Raw genomic sequence first — 21,348 nt, 5'->3', positions numbered from 1 at the left:
TAAAATGACATAACTGATATAATTGTCTTAATACACTAAGCAGAATAAAAATAAATTTGTTCATTGTTAAATAAATAGATTTTTTTTCCTCTGTTTTGCAAAAAGACCGAATTTGTGTGAAAGTTTTAAAAGCTCAATTCACCCCCCTCTTGAACTTTGACACTTTTGAACCCAACAATTGGTATCAGAGCTAGGACTTGTATTTTACTCAAGTTTGTTTGCAATATGTCTGGGTTTAAAGTGCTTTTTGCTGAGGGTTCGTCTATTAATAGACCCCCTATGTTCAGGGGGATGAATTATGCTTTCTGGAAAATTAGAATGAAATTTTTCATGGAATCTATTGACTTTGGTATTTGGGAGGTTGTGGTCGATGGACTTTTTGTACCGATGCAGGTTATCAAGGATGAAACAGTGAAGAAATCAAGGTCTGAATGGATTGTGAGTGAGAGAAAGAAAGCTCAATATGATTCAGTAGCAAAGAACATCATAACCTCTGCATTGAGAATGGATGAATTCTTCAGAATATCTCAATGCAACTCTGTTAAGGAAATGTGGGAGGTTTTGGAGGTAACTCATGAGGGAACGGATGATGTGAAGAGATCAAGAAAGCATTCACTCATTCAAGAATATGAGCTTTTCAGGATGCAACCTGAAGAAACCATTGTTGATGTACAAAAGAGATTTACCCACATTGTAAATCATCTTACTGAATTGAGAAAAGAGTTTGACAAAGAAGAGCTCAATATAAAGGTGCTGAAATCTCTTGATAGGAGCTGGCAACCCAAAGTAACTGGAATTTCAGAAAGCTGAGACCTGTCAAAGTTGTCCACTACTGCACTGTTTGGAAAATTAATGGAGCATGAGCTGGAGCTCAAAAGGCTTAAAGAGCAAGAAACAATGGAAAGGAAAACTAAGGGACTTGCATTGAAAGCAAGTGTACAGAATGATATCAGTGAGGAGGCAGAAGCTGAACATGATGAAACAATAAGTCTACTCACAAAAAGGTTCAACAGATTCCTAAAGAAGAAAGGCAGAGATAGGACTCAACAGAAAAGAAGGTATCTTAAATCGAATGAATCTAATTCTTCTAACTATACTTGCTTTGGTTGTGGTAAAACAGGACATATTAAGATGGATTGTCCAAACAATCACACTAAAGAAAAAACAGCCAGCAAGAAGGTTGAAAGAAGCAAGGGGAGAAGAGCTTACATATCTTGGGAAGAGAATGAAGTGTCATCAACAAGCAACTCTTCAACAGAAAGTGAAGAAACCAATTTGTGTTTCATGATGAAAGATGAAGGATCAATATGTGATTCGGTTAGTGACTTCTCCATGGAATCTGACAATTATGATCAACTGTTGGTTGCTTTCAAAGAAACGCATGATGAGGCAAATAGGTTAGCTGTTATATGCAGTAAATTGCAAAAAGTAAATAATGTACTTGCACCTAAGGTAAAATCTCTTGAGGTAGAACTGCATAAAGCTAAAACTGATCTTGTAAGTCTTGAATTGACATGTTTGCATGCTTCCATAAAGACTTATGAAAACTGTAAAAAGCTGGAAAAACAAGTTGAGTATTTGCTGGAAAATTTATCCAATTTCACTAAAGGTAGGGATAATCTTGAGTCTCTTCTAGGTTCACAAAATGTTGTTTTCAACAAAAATGGAATTGGCTATAATCCTGGAAAAGTAAACAATGTTAAAAAGCTTTCAAGTTTTTTTGTTCCAGCAAAAACTAGTTTTTCATCTTTTAATAGTGGCAAAAAGGCATATCATGTTACTTGCTTTTATTGTATGAAATCTGGACATACTTCTAGAACATACATTGCTAGAAAATACCTTATTCCTAAAAGCTTGGCCAAATGGCTTCCAAAGGAAAGGTATTAATCACTGCTAGACCCTAGACTAAAAAAGGTACCATGTGTATTGTCTTTGTTTTGTTTTGCAGAAAAGCAGCAAGAGAAATCAGTGGTATTTGGACAGTGGATGTTCAAAACATATGACTGGTGACCTAACTAAGTTCACTAGCTTAAAACTCAAAGCAGAGGGACATGTCACTTATGGGGACAATAATTGTGGAAGAATTCTAGGAAGAGGAACTGTTGGAACTGGAAATTCAACCACCATTGAGAATGTGCTTTATGTGGAAGGACTTAGACATTTTCTTCTAAGTATCAGTCAACTATGTGACAAAGGGTACAAGGTAAACTTCAAGTCAAATGGGTGCACAATCTGACATGATTCCTCTAGTAAGGTGTTGTTTACTAGTAAGAGAGTGAATAACATATATCTCTTTGATATATTGGAAACTAATTTTGTAAATGAATGTTTTTAGTCTAAAAGTGATGAGTCTTGGCTGTGGCACAGAAGGTTAGCTCACATTCACACTAATCACTTGAATAAATTGAAATCCAAGGATCTTGTTTCTGGTTTGCCTAATATAAAATTTCAGGATAACAGACTCTGTGATGCATGTGTGAAAGGTAAACAAATCAGAACTTCCTTTAAATCAAAGGACATTATTTCTAATAAGAAACCCTTGGATGTTCTACATATGGATCTGTTTGAACCCTCTAGAGTTGCTAGCTTGGCTGGAAATTTATATGCATTGGTTATTATTGATGATTATTCTAGATATACATGGACTCTCTTTCTTGCTTACAAAAATTATGCTTATAAGGCTTTTAAGAAATTGACAAAAGTTCTGCAAAATGAAAATGGCTGCTGTGTGAAATCTATTCGTAGTGATCATGGGGGTGAGTTTCAAAATGCTAAGTTTGAAAGGTTTTGTGAAAAACATTGGATATCACATAGCTTTTCAGCCCCTAGGACTACCCAACAGAATGGTGTTGTTGATAGGAAAAATAGATCACTAGAGGAACTTGCTAGGACCATGTTGAATGAATCTAAGCTTCCTAAATATTTCTGGGCAGATGCAGTCTGCTTATGTGTTAAATAGAACCTTAATTAGGCCTATCCTTAAGAAAACTGCTTATGAGCTATATAAGGGTAGAAAACCTAGTGTAAGTCATCTTAGAGTGTTTGGATGTAAATGCTTTGTACTGAATAATGGAAAAAAGAATTTGGGAAAATTTGATGCATAATCTGATGAAGGAATTCACATTGGCTATGCTTTAAATGGTCATGCTTATAGGGATTTTAATAAAAGATTGCTAACAGTAGAAGAATCAATGCATGTTGTATTTGATGAATATGATAATTACATGCCAAAACCTGTTTCAGATGACTTAGAATGTGATGATTTAAAATCTGTTTTGCATAAAAATGAATTGATTCATATAGATATTGATGACTCACATGTTGTCAAAGAACCTAGTGTTTCTGCAGATTTACCAAAAGAATAAGAGATCTCACCCTTGACAATGTCATTGGAAATATTGAAAAAGGTGTTTCAACTAGGAATTCTCTAAACAATCTGTGTGAGACAATGGCATTAGTTTCTCAAGAGGAACCTTAAAATCTGGATGAAGCTCTCAAGGACAACACCTGGATTCTGGCTATGCAAGAGGAACTAAATCAATTTTCTCTGAATGAGGTATGGTCACTTGTTCCTAGAATACCTGAAATGAACATCATTGGAACAAACTGGATATTCAGAAACAAGATGGATGAGCATGGGGTGATTACCAGAAATAAAGTCAGACTTGTGGCTAAAGGGTATAACCAAGAAGAAAGAATAGATTATGATGAAACATATGCACCAGGGGCTCGACTTGAAGCTGTCAGACTTCTCCTTGCTTTTTCCTACATAAAAGGATTCAACCTATTCCAAATGGATGTGAAAAGTGTCTTCTTGAATGGTTATATCAATGAAGAAGTATTTGTTTCACAACCCCCAGGATTTGAAGACCATTATCATCCAGAATATGTATTCAAACTCAAGAAAGCTCTCTATGGGATTAAGCAAGCCCCTAGACAATGGTATGAGAGGTTGAGTGATTTTCTTACCTCACAAGGCTATGACAGAGGCACATCAGATAAAAATTTGTTCATTAAGAGGAAAGAGGATGACATAATTCTAGTTCAAGTCTATGTGGATGATATCATATTCGGGTCAAACAATGTAGAATTATGTGAAACATTTGTGGAAATCATGAAGAGTGAGTTCGAAATGTCTATGATGGGTGAGTTGAATTATTTTCTAAGCTTGCAGGTCAAACAAATCAAGGATGGCATATTCTTAAGTCAAGCTAAGTATTGCAAGGATCTGTTAAGAAAATTTGGAATGGAAGTGCAAATCAATCAACACACCCTTCTCAACTAGCTGCCATCTAGATCATGATATTGCTGGAAATCCTGTTGATGAGACTAAGTACAGAGGGCTTATTGGGTCTCTATAGTATCTTACTGCCAGCAGACCTGACATAATGTTTGTTGTGTGCATGTGTGCTCGTTTCCAATCTGCTCCAAAAGAGTCACATTTCAATGCTGCCAAAAGAATTCTAAAATACCTCCAAGGAACAAAACAAGTTGGCTTGTGGTATCCAGGTAATATTTCATTAACCTTGACTGGGTACTCTGATTCAAACTTTACAGGCTGCAAGATTGATAGAAAGAGCACCAGTGTCACATGTCACTTGCTTGGATCAAGCTTGATCTCTTGGCAATGAAAAAAGCAAGCGTGTGTTGCTCTCTCTACTGCTGAAGCAGAGTATATTACTGCAGGCAGTTGCTATGCTCAAACCCTATGGCTGAGGTAGCAGTTAAATGACTTTGGTATCTTGCTTAATAATATACCTCTGCTATGTGATAATACTAGTGCCATCAATTTAACTAAAAATCATATTATGCATTCAAGGAAAAAACATAATGAAATAAGGCATCACTTTCTAAGAGAGCATATATCAAATGGAACATGTGAAATTAAATTCATTGGTACTGATTTACAACTTGCTGATTTGTTCACTAAACCATTGGCCCAAGATAGGTTTAATTTTCTGTTGAATGAATTGGGTATCATAAATGTTAATTACCCACCGAAGTAAAAATAAATCTGTTATTTATCAAAATTAAATGTGTTTATTTTTTTCTGATATTGGTGTGCATTAATGACTAGGAAAGAGAAACATTAATATCTCTCTTTGACTGTTTAACTGACATAGTGGGTATTAACCACCATATCTTTAACGGTTTTAGTCATGGTCTTGTAACTGATTTGATGCATTGGCTTCTTAATTGGAGAGTGATATGTATGCATCGTGATTCAAAATATTTTATGCCTCTTTCCAAAGATACTCTGCACAATACAGAGAATAAAATCCTCGTGTATCTCTCTGCTCTTAACTGCTTCATCAAAATATCACTATTTTTCTATATAAATCTGTTTTAAAACATTATTAATACTCACCTTTCACCACTTGACTCAAACCTGGTAAGGTAATGTCTTTCTTTGGTTATCTGTTGCTACATGTTGTTCACTCCACACTAATATGTCTCCAAGTTAATTGATGTGCAGACATAAAACTGGTTCAACAAATGGATTCTTCTTCACGACAGAAAAAGAAGAATCAGGAAAAACACAACAATTCTCAAGAGGTACTAGAAAATTGGTTTGCTGGAAATGAAGAGGGGATAACTGCTTACATACATGAGATGAGTAGAGAGCAAATCAACATACCCAAGGTATTAGAGTTTTCCTGGCTGAAAACTAAGAAACCGACTGAAACCAGATCTGCATTGAAGCATAAAAAACTGAAGTAGTTCCTAGAGATGACTAGTAATGTATATCCTGGCCTGGTTAAGGTCTTCTACACCAATTTAACTCTGGATGGGAAAAATCTTGTGACCTATGTGAAAGGCATCAAAATGAAAGTCACAAATAATGTGTGAAATTCAGTGGCTAGAATCAAATATTCTGGTTTGAAGGTTGGAAAAGGGAACACAAATAGGATTCAAGAGTTCAAAAAAATCCAATACTACAGGAGCTGTGTAAGAAATCCAACTCAGAGTGTCAACAGGTTCCATGCAGGTAATCTAAATTTAACTCCAAGATTAATTGTCTACATCATTGCATGGCAACTTATTCCTAGAGGCACTAATCATGCGGTTTTGCATGAAGAAGATTTAATCCTCCTTTATTGCATTATGAATCTGATCAAAGTAACTGGGTATACATTATCATGGAGCATATGTTGAAATCGAAAAGGTTAACTGATTACAGATTTCCTTATGCTATTCTTGTGTCAAAATTAATTGATCATTTTGGTATTGACACTACTAATGAGAGGAATGAGACCATCAAAGTTGTGAGTGAGATTGATAATTCAACTCTCCTAAAGATGAGATTTCACAAAGTAGATGACTGTTGGGTGTTTCTCAAAAGCAAGACTCACAGGGAGGAACGTGGAGGTTTAAATCTCAACAATGATGAGGGAGATGATGCAGTGCCTATGGAAGATGATACTGTGTAAGCTGCAGAATAGTCTTGCTATGAAGTTCATCACACTTCATCACACAGGATGGAATCCCCTGCTGACCATGTTAGGAGTCAAAGAATGAGATCTCCTTCTACAGAATATAGAGGAGAATCATCGGCACCACAATTAATGAATGAAGATGTTGCTGCAACTCACCACAACGCTCTTATTGCCTATCAAGCTCCAGAATACATATGTGAACCCATGTCCATGTTTGAGAGGCAAGTCCTGTCTCGACTTGATGCACTGTTAGAGGAGCAAAAGACCTATTTCGAGGCAACTCAAGCCAGGTTCCAGCATCTCGATCATCAAATTGAAGAAGTTTAGGTGCAGTTGGCAGAACTGTACTACAAGTAGTATAAGTGCCTTGTTTCTATGTTTATCTTTCACCTAGTTTATATTTCTGTAATCTGTTGAACAATTTGTATTGTTTTCTAGATTGTTATGGTTGGCTTTTATCTGGTTTTTTATTTCTCTATGCCAAAATGTTGTTTGATGAATCCAAAGGGGGAAAAATAGGCTAACCATGCTAGGTGATGCTAGGTGATACAGGGAGTTACACTCTAGGCCCTAAATCTGGTTTATGCTATGATTACTTTTAGCTTTTGTATTTTGGTATTTGGTGTAGTACAAGTGTTGATCTCTCTTCAAAGCAACTGAGCTATGGGGTTTTCTCTCCATCAAACAGGGGGAGATTGTTGAAGATGAATGTTGCCCCTTCAAGATAATGTGTTTGATGAATTCAATTGTGTACTTCGCTTTGAAGCTTGTATTTGCATTTGTTGTTGTTCTAGGCATAGATTAGTGGTTGTTTAAAGTGAGTTTTTGCTTCTGACCCACCTCTTAACCCTTAACCATGTGATAAGAGCAAGCACAATGTTTTCTAAAAATGTTTTTCACATGTTTTACCAAAATACTCTTTACTGCACAGAAAAGGAATCTGTTCTTTCTTAAATGAATAGATTCTTTATTAACCTGATGTTTTGTTAAAATTTTTTGATAACCTTGTTTTGTGCATCAAGAATCTTGACTCAGTCTTCATGCTATAAAAAATGACTGTGTTTTATCTGTTCAAATATCTCTAGTTATCTTTTTGAAAATGAATTTGTCTTCCTTAAATGAATAGATTCTTTTTAGTCTGGTGCCTGGTTCATAAGTGCTTTCCACATCTTTATCTTTGCACTAAGAAGCTTGGCTAAGACTCATGTAACTAAACTGCAACCTTTCAAAAACTCTCTTTGCTTTCGAAAATAAATCTATTCATTTTATTTTCAATATGTTCTTTTTATAACTACTTTAACTGCTTTTTTAAAAGTCTATTATAAAATGTCTCTTATAAAAAGAGAAATGGTTCTGACTTAAAGTAGTTGTTGAGAAAACAAGTTTTACAATAGAGATTGAGTATTTTAAGAGAATGAGTACGTGTGCTTGAAAGATTTTTCAAAATTAGAAATTGTGCTTGTTCTTGCTTGGTTTTAAGGTTTAGTTGGAGGTGTTGTCACAATGTGTGCAATCTGTTCTACTGGTCTAAGTCATATTTCTGCATTCTCTTTCCAGGTGTATTCATTTCATCTTTCTTTTTCTTTGTAAAGCGTGATTGTAAGACTCTTCTTGATAGGGTTTCTTGAAGAGTTGTGTGTGTTGAAATAGGCTTTTTCAACAAGGTGTGCCATGTGCTAGTAAGGTTCAAGAATAGTGGTTGTGTAATTGTTTTGAACTGTGTTTTTAGTGGATTTCACCTTGAATTAGGTGAGACTGGATGTAGCTCATTTGAGTGAACCAGTACAATCTCTTTGTGTTCAATCTCTCTTCATCTTTGCACTATTTTACTGATTCATTTGTTAGTCTGTCAGAAATTAAATCTGTTCAATTAAGAATAAATTTGTTCTTTCTGGATTTGTTCATACTGTTCTTGATTTCTGGAAAATCAATTTGAAGCTTTTGTGAAAACCTTTGTGAGCTGTTGAACATAATTGGAGTTCATTGTTCTATGAAAGTTAACTCAATTAATTAACAAGTTTCATTCAAGAGTTTGACTTTGCATTCAAGAATTGTATTTTACTGATTCATTTGTTAGTCTGTCAGAAATTAAATCTGTTCAATTAAGAATAAATTTGTTCTTTCTGGATTTGTTCCTACTGTTCTTGATTTCTGGAAAATCAATTTGAAGCTTTTGTGAAAACCTATGTGAGCTGTTGAACATAATTGGAGTTCATTGTTCTATGAAAGTTAACTCAATTAATTAACAAGTTTCATTCAAGAGTTTGACTTTGCATTCAAGAATTGTATTTTATTGATTCTGCTCTCACATTTTATTCTGTGGAAATTGATGTGAACGTTGCTAGCTGATCAACTCGCTTAATATCATAAAATCACACAACTGATATAACTGTCTTAATACACTAAGCAGAATAAAAATAAATTTGTTCATTGCTAAATAAATAGATTATTTTCCTCTGTTTTGCAAAAAGACCGAATCTGTGTGAAAGTTGTAAAAGCTTAATTCACCCCCCTCTTGAACTTTGACACTTTTGAACCCAACACTTTTGAACCCAACTTCAAATATGCAAAGCATTAAAACATTGAAAAAATAAATGTTGAATAGATTCCTCGTGCTTTTCACAAAGCGTACACATAGAACATATAACCTTTATGCTGAATCTATTGATCGGTAGGAAGCCGCCCATGTAAAATTTTCCAGAGTACTAGAGTTTTGGAAGACAGAATATATGAAGATCAAATGAATTTACCCAAACCATAGGAAACTTCTAGTTTCAAGAAAAAAGTTCTAGCCAATTTAAGAGTGAAACTAACAGACTCATAAAATCCAATTAGGAATATTCTGGGCCTCCATAACCATGATATGATTAAAAAAATGAGGCTTTGTAAAGACAATGGAATATTCCAATCACAACCATTCCAAAATTGAGAGACTGTATCCGAAATGCTAGCACCATCAGATAACCCTACAATATTATCTAAAGAAGTAGTAGAACACCATTTAAAAGTACCTGTACCAATAGTCCAAGAAGTATTGTCAAGTATAGTAGCATAAAACTGTTTAATTGCAGACTAAAGAGACGGGGATCGATAAACCATTTGAAGTTTGTACTTTTATTTAAGAACTTTGGCTTTCAGGGGAAAAGACCAAGGCTTGTTACTATAAGCAAAATTCCAAGCAAGCTTAAGCAACATTATTTTCATGATGGAGATTAATGTTGGATTTATAGGCGTTTAAACAAGAGGGGGTGAATTGCTTAATGAAAGATTTTCGCAAATTCTGAACAAGAATGAATATTAATGCAGAAACCCAGAAAAAGCAATCAGATAAGCCAATCAACAAAACTGTTTTAATTTGATTCCAGAAAATCAATTGATTGTTTATACAAATCAATCGATTGACAAATCACAGATCAAACAGTTTTATAAGCAGTGAGAGATAGAGAGATTGAACACACAAGGATTATACTGGTTCACTCTTAATATGAGCTACATCTAGTCCCCAGAAACCCCTAGATGTAACACCAGTTTCTCACACTTATACAAAATGAATTAAAGAACAACAAAGAATAAGAAGGATCACACCTGATACAAAATATGAATACAACAAAACCTACTCCACTCTTAACTAATGCAAAACTTTTAGCAATCTTGCAATCTTTAGAAAATCTCTTTGATCTTTTGTAATTTGATCTCTCTCTCAATTAGAGATTCAAAAACCAGTTATATAGCCTTAAAAATAGCCATTTCAGACTATCAATCAGGGGCTAAAACAGATTTGAAATAAGCAAATATAGTTTTAATGGATTAAACCAATTCTGTTATGTTTTCAAAAAAACAATCGATTGAAAGTGCGAATTGAGGTCAACCAATTTCAGCTTTTTCAAATCCTTTCCAAAACTACCAAGTGTAAAACAACCGATTGAAACGACAAATCAACAAGTTGTTTTTCACTTATTTTGAATTTTTTTTTTCTTTTAAAGAACATGATTGATTTAGTTTTGGATCAAGCTAAGAGTGGATTGACAAATTCTAATCTACCCAGAACCCATGCCTTCAAGCAACAACGTAGTCTTCAAGTAAACTTCATAGATTTGGAGACACCAAAGCTTCAAGTTCAACAATCTCCCCCTATTTGATGAAGACAAATCTTTGGTTTGCTTGGGATGTTTTGTTTGAATTTGTCAATACCTGCAAAACACAAAATTTGCAAATACAAGAGGTAACCCTTTCCAGATTTCATCAGCACCAAGGAACCATTTTTCACTTAGTGATTTCCATAAGGAAAGTCAGCAAAATCAGCGTGAAAAGATGGTTAAAGAGAGGTGCGAATAAGAATTTTATCCAGCAGAGGTTTATGCAACAATTTTAATCAAAGTAAGCAGCATATAAACCAAGTTAAAACATAATTTAAGCACACAATACAAACATACAAACCACAGAAACTTCTCCCCCTATTTTCTTCACAAATAGAATCAAAGGAGAGATAAAAAAAACAACATTTAAAAGAGAGTTTGTGAGTCAAGAATTCCTAACTCATTTCTGAGAAAGAAGAACCTGTCCTTTGGCAAAGATTTAGTGAAAAAATCTGCCAATTGCCTTTCGGTTGCAATGAACTTCACCTCACAGTCTCCATTACTCACATGATCTCTTATGAAATGGTGTCGGATCTCAATATGTTTTGTCCTAGAGTGCTGAACTTGATTTTTTGTGAGATTGATGGCACATGTGTAGTCACACAGTAGGGGTACTTTGCTGACTTTTAATCCAAAGTCTTGAAGCTATTGTTTAATCCACAAAATCTAAGCACAACAGCTTTCTGCAACAATGTATTATGCTTCAGTAATGGAGAGTGCTACGCAGGCTTGCTTCTTGTTATGCCAAGAGATAAGGCTGGAGCCAAGTAGATGACAAGTAACACTTGTGCTTTTCCTGTCCAGTTTGCATCCTTCAAAATCTGAATAAGAGTATCCAACTAAATGTATAGGACAATGATAAGGATACCATAACCCAACAATGGATGTGCCTTTTAGATACTTCAGAATTCTTTTGGCAGCTTTAATGTGTGATTCTTTCGGATTGGACTGGAATCTAGTGTTAGAATATATGGCCTTAAATAAGAGGGGGGTGAATTGTTTATGAAAGATTTTCGCAAACTTTGAAGGTATAATGAAGGTCAATGAAGAATCACAGAGAAAGAAACTAAGGACAGCAAAGCACAAAGCTGTTTTAGTTGATTTCCAGAAAATCAACCGATTGTTTTTGCGATTGAACCGGTTGTTTTTATCAGCAGTTAATAAAAACAACTTAAAATAGATATCTCTAAGATTAGGGAAAGATAAAATCACACAAACAGATTTATACTGGTTCACTCTTACACCAAGAGCTACATCCAGACCCCAGAAACCACTGGGTAATCCACCATGCAATCAAAACCATATTACAAACACCAGACACCAAAGTAGTGACCTTGAACCCCTCAAGAAACACATTACCTTTGGCAAACCACCCCAAGAGTGTTGATCTTGAACACCTCAAGAACACACAAACACTCCTTGGCAACATAAATACAAAAATACAGTAATCAAGGAATAAGGGAATAGAATACACCTGGGTATTACAAAGCTTAAAGTTCAGAATACAACCCAATCCTATTCCACACACTTAAGAATGATCCAAAGCTCTTTCAAATCTTGGAAAAACTATTTTTGATACACTCTTTTTCTTACTCTAAGATTAGGAGTGTAAAACCACATTTATATGGACCAACCAAGTGGTCAAAAGCATTTAATAAAGGAATCAAGGTAGTTAGGATCATTTAAAACATATTAAAACCACTTAACAGAATTCTGTTAAGTTTATCAGAAAAACAATCGATTGTTTTGTCGAAACAATCGGTTGAATTGACTTTGACAGCAAAGTCAAGCTTTTCAAAACCTTTTCAAAAACTACTAAGGTAAAACAACTTGTTGTTTCGAAAAACAACCTGTTGAAATTTCAACAGCTTTTTATAAAACCCATCTTTTCAAAAGGTTAAAGATTCAAATGAACTTGGATCAGCTTAAGGAGTGAATTAACAAGTTTCAAACAACTAGACAACACACACACACACCCAACAACAAGGTCTTCAAGCTTTCCTCTTGGATTTGGAGACATCAAAGCATCTTGTTCAACAATCTCCCCCCTATTTGATGAAGACAAATCCCTGGTTTGTTTGTGTTGTTGTTTTTGAACTTGAAAAGTCCTGCAAAACAGAATTTGTGCATATACAAAGCAAGTATACCAGCAGGATACCAAGGCACACAAAACCAGTTTTCTGCATAAGCCTTTAAGCAGAAAAACCAGACAAATAACCATAAAAACCAGTGCCAAAATTAGACTTGTCTGCAGCAGAACTATGGTGAACAAGAGCATGGAAGCAGCAGAATTTAAACCATGATAAAACTTGTGGACATAGGTGTAGTTGCTTCTTTACACTGCACCATTTCAAAACTTTTGAGAATTTCCTTACAATACTTGGATTGACTTAGAAGATGCCATCCTTTGATTGTTGGACCTTAGTCCCAAGAAGAAGGAGAACTCTCCCATCATCGACATTTCAAATTCTCCTTGCATAGCTACCACAAATTCTTTACACAAGCTATCATTAGTAGCACCAAAAATAATGTCATCAACATATATTTGGACTAAAATAATGGCAGAATTTGATTTTTTGATAAAGAGAGTTTTGCCAACCTTCCTTCTTTCATAGTCATGAGACAAGAGGAAGTTACTTAACCTCTCATTCCACTGCCTTGGAGCTTGCTTAAGACCATACAAGGCCTTTTTCAGCTTCTATACATGCTTGGGATGTTGATGATCTACAAACCCGGGTGGTTGTGAGACAAAGACCTCTTCATTGATAACTATGTTAAGGAAGGCACTCTTCACATCCATTTGGAACAATTTTAACCCGCTCATGGAAGAAAAGGCTAGCAACAACCTTACAACTTCCAATCTGGCCACTAGTGCAACAAGTTTTGCTTTGTTCCTTGTTATCACCCCTGATTCATCAACCTTGTTTCTGAACACCCATTTCGTCCCAATGATGTTCATATGATCTATTTTGGGACCAGGAGTGACACATCATTACTGATGAATTGATTTAGCTCCTCATGCATAACAACAGTCCAAATCACATCCTTGAGAGCTTCATCAACTGATTTGGGTTCAACTTGAGAGATTAAGGCCATGTGTCTGCAGTAGTTTGCTATGGTTCTTCGTGTAGAAACTCCTTTATTAATATCTCCGATTATGTTTTCCACAGAGACGTCTCTTGGAATCCTCCATTCCTTGGGTAGCTCCTCTAGTTGAAGAATATCAATCGGTTGATTCGCATAATCAATTGATTGTTTTTCTGGACAGGTTTCCAAATTCTTTAGAAAGATGTTTTGCTCATCTTCTTCTGCACAATTCCTCAAGGAACTTTGTTTTGCAGGGTTAGTTTCATCAAATACAACATGTATAGATTCCTTTACAGTCATGAGTTTTTTATTATAAACCCTATAAGCATGACTAGATAAAGAGTAACCAAGACAAATACCATTGTCTGCTTTCTCATCAAATTTTACAAGATTTTCTTTACCATTATTCAGAATATAACACTTACATCCAAAATACCTTTAGATGACCTATATTGGGTTTCCTTCCATTAAGCAGTTCATATGGAGTCTTCTTTAAGATAGGCATGATGAGAACCCAATTCATCACATAGCATTCAGTACTTATAACATCTGCCCAAAAGTATTTTGGCAAGGATGATTCACTCAATATTTTCCTGGCCAGTTCTTCAAGCGATCTGTTCTTTCTTTCCACCACACCATTCTACTGAGGTGTTCTTGGAGCAGAGAAATTGTGGAAGATACAAAGCTTTTCACAAAAGGAGCTGAAATTTTCATTATGAAATTCTCCTCCATTATCACTACGGATAACACATATGTTGTTGCAACATGTATTCTACAACCTCTTAGCTAGTTCTTGAATGCAGAGAAGGCATTGCTTTTTGACTCCAGAAACATTGTCCATGTGAACCTGGAAAAATCATCAACCACAACAAGAGCATAATAATTCCCACCAAGACTCATTGTCCTTGAGGGACCAAACAGATCCATGTGAAGAAGCTCAAGGGGTTTTGAAGTGGATACCATATTTTTCAGTTTAGAGGAATGTTTAGTTTGTTTCCCTTTTTGGCAAGCTTCACATACATGATCTTTTTTAAACTTAAGCTTAGGTAGCCCTACAACAAGATCATTAGCTATCAGTTTGTTCAAGTGATGCATATGAATATGAGAAATTCTTCTATGCCAAAGCCATGATTCCTCATGCTTGGTTAAAAGACAGTCAAGAGATGTGGGATTTGATATGTCAAGAAGGTAAACATTATTACCTCTTTTACCAACCAGTAGCACTTCCTGTGAATTGGATAGAGGAATCTCACAATTGTTAGGTTTGAAGGTCACTTGATACCCTCTATCACACAATTGGCTTATGCTGAGAAGATTATGCTTGAGTCCTTCCACGTGTAGAACATCATGAATCAAGAAGTTGTTTTCATTTCCTATAATGCCTTTCCCAAGAATCTTCCTTTTGTTGTTATCCCATAGGTAACATGACCTTCTTGCTTGAGGATGATGTTGACAAACTTGGATATATCTCTTGTCATGTGTTTGGAATAGCCATTGTCCAGGTACCACATATGCTTGCTTTTCATCAAGGAATCCTGCAAAAGACAAAATCAGGTGGCAAGGTTTGGTCCCCTAACAAATTTGGGTCCATAGAGGTTAACTTGGTTATTAGGAACCTTAGGATTCTTAGGAACCCATTTCAAAATACCCCTGGGAACAAATTTTTTTCAAATTTTACAAAACGTGACTGAGTGACCCTTTCTCATACAGAAGAAGCAAGAAACAACCGGTTGTTTCGACTTTTCAATCGGTTGTTTTTCTACAATGGTTGAAAAGGTTTTGAAAAAGCCACTGTTTTTTCTCTGTGGATTAAAAACAAGTCCAGATTTTCCAAAAACACAGTTTTGAGATGAAAGTACATTCTCAAAGTTGGATTTTTCTTTAGAAAGTTTATCTACAGTTTTCATATGATACAAAACTTTATTTTGAAGAGATTCACAGTTTTCACAAGAAGTAGAATCACACTTGCGAGAAGAATTTTGATAAATCATTTCCAAGTTTTCAAAATCAGTTTTTTATTTGTTTAATTCTTCTTCCAAGATTTTGACTATATTTTCCAACCAGTTGTTTTTATTTTTCAACTGATTGTTCAAAAGGGTAAACCTACAACCAGAAGAAGATATGTCATTATCATTCCAAACAGTTCCACTTGATCCTTCATGAGTGCTTTCAAGAGTGTCCCACATGTCCTTTGCTGAAACACACTTTGAAACTCTGAGAAACTCATTAGAATCAGGAGCAAATATTATGACCTTTTTAGCAATGCAATCAACCAAAACCCACAGTACTCCTTGGGTCAATTTTGTCTACGTGACAGGTAAGGAGTACATAGTCCTTAAAAGGAACGTCCTTTCTTGTATTCTTATTTTTAAATTTTCTGAACAAATATCATGTCTTCTACTATTTCATTGTTTTCTATAGGTTAGTTTTTTTTTTATCATGGAGAAGGATAATCACAAAGCACAACAATAAGGTGGCACCCTGAACTAGATTTGAGGACAAATGCTTTTGAGGGGGGGGGGGGGGGGGGGCGGCTGATGGAGGACCATCCTTACCTCCCAAGCCATCACACACAACCAATAAGATAAAAATAAATCAAAGACACTCTAGAAACCTTAACTTGACTCAAGCAAAGGTTTATAAAAGCTCCTTCTTGAGCAGGAATGGTCACCTTAAAACTCCTAAGCTTCATCATAGTTAAGTTAGCTTAACTAAGGTTGAGGTAGCTTATGGGACACCCCTACTACTCCTTGAGAGCCTATAAATAAGTGGCCCGTGCATTGTAAATTCAGATTTGGATGATATATGATTTGTGTTTATGAATTTTCAACACAATTATCTCCCAATCTTTCTTAGCTAGATGCTCTCAAAGCCTAGTGAAACTTCAAGGAAGTTGGAAAAACCTCTCCCTTTAACCTTACACTAAACAACACACCTTTAATCACCTATTCCATTTCAAATTTGGTGTTTCTCTTCATCATATCTTTCGTTTTCTTCAATCATATTCCAAACACAAGCAATAATAGATTCCATCATAATAGCAACCCATATTGTGACCCACACTTATTTTCACATGGGGGTTATCATAAGCTTGAAGAAGTTGTTGTAAGGGAAAGGGAATAAAGCACGACCTATTGTTACTTATGAGGATGATACAGGGGTCAATCAACCCCCATCACCACCTACCTACCACAAAAAATATAAGCAAACCCATATGAAAATATCGGGTGCATATAGTTTTGAACAATTACAGATAGTCCAATTACAAGATTAGGGCTTGGCATTCTTGAGTTCTTCGGAGCTACACCACGAAATTCCTCCTCTGAGGCAACCAACCAAGAAGCGATTATTCAATTAAGGCAGGAGATCACTAAACAAGTGACAAATCAGGTTATTGAGAAGGTTACTCAATAGGTTACTCAACAGTTGAGGCAAGAGTTTCATGAGAAGCTACAAACCTCAAGTATATCACAATAGACAGTTCCTGTCCACCAGACCTTTGTTACTCCCACTATTAGATTGAGCACATGGGGAATTGTGTAGCTGATGCACCATCAAGGGATGACATTGGCAAGATAAGCCAATTTGAGCTATCTGTGGACAATTTCACTCCTTGGTTGTTGGTCCAAGAGAAAGTATTTGAAGGGGACACTACTTTACATAATGTTGATCCCCCTGATAAGGTGAAGGTCACGATGGAGATAGTACAAGTTCTTGTTGATGCTCTAGTTTCTATGCCAACAAATGAGGTAACTACTATGCCACAAACATTTTAGACATTCATGGCTTGGGCCAGACACCTTGTTTGGTGTATTCTTGAACCCTTAGTAAGATAATAAACTGTAATTATTAATTTTTATTTATGTATGAATACATTTGTATATTTAATTTAATGAAAATGTTGTTTATTTTGTAGCAACCCCGTCGAAAACCAAGTTCGCAGATAAAGAAGAAAACTATTTCTATCGACAATCTTATAGCCTCATTATTAGAGGTTGTTGTGGCTATAGGTACAAACCCAGCGCATATTCCATGGGATGGTACTGTTTTGGGAAGAAACACTGACTCCCTTTTATATATACACATGTCTGATATTTTAGAGGTTGCATTTGGCAACTAGGAGTTGAATATATCTATAATTCAGTTTTGGATGATGCAAGTCTCTTAAACATTATTTAATTTTAGTTTGTATAATTTAAATCATTTATTATGTTTTAACTAATTATTCTTGTAGGTATTTGTTTGGAGTATGTGTTAATGACAGGAAACATGATATCTATGGATTCATGGATCCCCGATTAATTAATTTTATGAGAAATAGGATAGTTGAAACCCATTCATACATTACGAACTATCTGGTCACAAGGGGAAACATACATATTTTACCCCTTATATTAATGAGTAAGTACAAATTTTAAGTTGTCAATTATTAGTATTTCATCAGTTGTAGTTATACTAATGGGTTTTTCAATACAAACATCACTGGCAATTACATATGATATCTCTAAATGATCACATTGTTGCATGGTTTTGCTAATTAAACAAGAAGCCACCTGCGTATCTGAAGCAAATAGTCAATTGGTAATTAAATTATTAACTTATGTCATTTTATTACTGAAATGTTTCCTAACTTGTGTTTTTTTATTATGTAGCTCATATAGTGGATATAACATATTGAGAGGTCAACCAAGTGCAAAGTTCTAGAAGCTTACATGATTGCACCTAAAGGTTTTCTAATTTTCATTATTAATTTCCTAAGTGAAATAAATATCATTATTAAGTTTTATTTAATATTGGATTGTAGTGCAATAAACAAAAGGGAGGGTATGAATGTGACTATTAAATGCAATGGATGACAGTCATGGTAAGGCCGAAATTGACAAAGATTGGTATTAGGTCTCATGTTTAACAATTTTTTTTTATATAAAACTATGTGTGTAGTTTATGGACTAATTTGAACTTATTATGTGATGCAGTATTTTATGGATGCTCAACCATTGGATTTAGAATCAATGGACAATGTGAGGAACGCTTGGGCCACATACTTCATTAGATTTTAAAACACTAGGATAAATGATGTTTAGTTTTAGTTTTAGTTTATATGATTTAGTTTTAGTTTTGGTTTATATGAATTAGTGTATTTATATGTTTTTTTGCATTATTATTGAATCTGGTTGGGATTTTAAACAATACAGGTTAAATAAGAGGAGGAAGCGTAATAAACAAACTGTATTTTAATAAATAAACAATCATAGGTGACGATTTTTTTCAAAACTGTAGTCTATAAGGCATAATAGGCAATGATGTTAACTATAATTGTCGCCTATATACGTCTTTTTTCATACACAACAACAACATAGATGACGATTCATACAACAATCATCACCTATGCTTCCCTCTCTAAATTGTTTATATGTCATAGGTTGGGCGACGATTGATCAAGTAATGGTTGCCTATAAGATAAAAATAGGCGACGATTCAGACAACAATCGTCACATATATAAAAAAAATATAGATGATGACTAAAGTCGTTGTCTATATTAAATAATTATAGACGACATCTTCATAGACTACGATTTTAAAACCGTCACCTAACGACTTTAAAATCATAGTCTAAACACCTTTTTATAGTAGTGATCCCTTTAAAAACACCGTCATATTCAAGAGTGCATTAATCATTGTACAACACATAATGTTACCTATTTGGTAAACACCTTGTTCACATTTACATCCTGAACCTCAAATCGCATCAATTTACACTTGGGAACTGATCACTCATTGTTACAATTTATATACAACATACTTAATCTAATAAAATAAAACAAATAAAATAATTATATACTTTAATATTTCCTATAAAAATATATAAATACAATATTATATTTTTTAATCAAAGAAACACCCTTTTAAAGCCTTAAAATTTTTATTTGTTTTTATTTTTTAAGCTTTTTAGCTTAAGCAGAAATTTTCATTACTTATGCAATAGAAACCTTGTTCACGTGAAAATTGATTTGTATTGAACTCTTTTTATTAGGAGATTTTATTTGAGTAGAAATCATCCTAAATTGAACCCTCCTCATGGCAAAATTTTTGTTAAGCGACGAAAGACTTGCAAACTTGCGTAAGAATTGTGCCAAATTATCAAACTAGAACTAACATGTTCTAACCTTCATAAATAAGTAAAGTATAAAAGTTTTCCTACTCAACATCAAATTGGTTGAAGTTATCCCCATGCAACAAGCTTATTAAATCCAAACATCTCAAAATCATAATAGGTTTTTCATTTTTGGGTTTTAATTTCAATTATAAAACTAATAACCATTTCAACTAAACATAAGCAAGTTTTCAAGTATATACTTTGATCCACCACATGAACTTTTATGGGATAACACATACAAGTTATCAAAACAATTATCATAGTTACAAATCACTATCATAATCTCATAATTCTCACTGATTTATTTTTACCTATCAAAATAAAACAATTCAATAAATTCACATCACCAATATACTATCCATGGACAAAGTCCATTGTGACCAAGTCACATCAACACAGTCCAAATCTTTCACCTGATAATTTTAATTGGTTTTCCTTACCTAAAATTCTAGTTATTCTGAACAAAACTCTAACATGTTTTAACACCAGAAGTTCAATCATGTCAACAAAAAATTCTAGACTAACAAAAGTTTATATTTTCCCATAAAACTACACATACAAACTACCAAACATGCAACCAACCCAAGAAAAATAGAAATACGTAAGAAACTTACTCTAAACACAAATATAATCCGTTAGTTGTGTTCTCCTCTTTACTAACATGAGTAAGACAGACATAAAAATATGTTTTATAAATATTTATAAAATTAAGTTTAAATAGTTAAAAAAAATATTTATAAATTTTTAAACATAACTAATAAAATATTCAAACTTCATCCTATTTAAATCATTTCTATTAAAATTGACTTACCAAAATTGACTCGCATGTAGAATCACCCCACCTAGCATTGGAGAACATATCACCATTCTAATAATCCTATCTCTAAGGTCCCTGATTTGATGGTCTTCAAGGAATTTAATGATATGTTAAAATAATAGTAACTATAATAACAACAATAATTACTCTAATAACAATAATTGACTATGGTGGAGTGATGATCTTCAGACAATAAAAACAGTCACAGTGAAATACTATAAATATTTTTGTAATAAAAAATATTAGATTGATAAATTTTTTCGTTGTGTTAAAATCTCTTTTACTTCCATTTTAGTAAAATATATTTTGTTTTGAAAACAAATAAAAAAAACACAAAGATTCACTGTCAACTCAAATGGATCAAACTGAATTTTTATTAGAATTTGAGTTCAGAATCATTTACAAAGCCAGCATCTATATTATTCAAATTCAGCATAATATAAGATATTAAGTTTATAATTATCTATATTCAATTCCATTGGGGATAACATAATGTTAATTGAAGTTCCCCTATTTAATCTACTTAATTTTCAATTTAAGAATTGGATTGATGAAGAATTAATATTAAAAAAAAAAATTATGAAACAGTAAATTTGACAAAACTTGCTTCTAGGGTAAGTATTCACATCACAAACAAATTTTGAATAAAATCTCATAGATTTGTATATTCTCTATTGACTTTGAATATGTGTGATGTGGTCACGAGAGTAAAGG

General features: G+C 34.1%; 1 protein-coding gene across 1 annotated transcript; it reads left to right on the top strand.

Annotated features, from left to right (window-relative positions):
• Nucleotides 1-330: 330 nt before the first annotated feature.
• LOC137838263 (uncharacterized) lies at nt 331-810 on the top strand. The gene has a single exon (XM_068647513.2). It carries the CDS (start codon nt 331-333, stop codon nt 808-810), a length of 480 nt encoding a protein of 159 aa, XP_068503614.2.
• The last annotated feature ends 20,538 nt before the right edge of the window (nt 811-21,348 follow it).

This window comes from Phaseolus vulgaris, chromosome 4, assembly GCF_051622355.1.
Source record: "Phaseolus vulgaris cultivar YP4 chromosome 4, ASM5162235v1, whole genome shotgun sequence".
NCBI lineage: Eukaryota > Viridiplantae > Streptophyta > Magnoliopsida > Fabales > Fabaceae > Phaseolus > Phaseolus vulgaris.
The sequence above is the reverse complement of the archived record's forward strand: the minus strand, read 5'-3'. Positions and strand labels throughout refer to the sequence as shown.

Bases quoted from the DNA above. Each gene is read 5' to 3' on its own strand.
- LOC137838263 (XM_068647513.2), top strand. From the start codon at position 331: ATGGAATCTATTGACTTTGGTATTTGGGAGGTTGTGGTCGATGGACTT.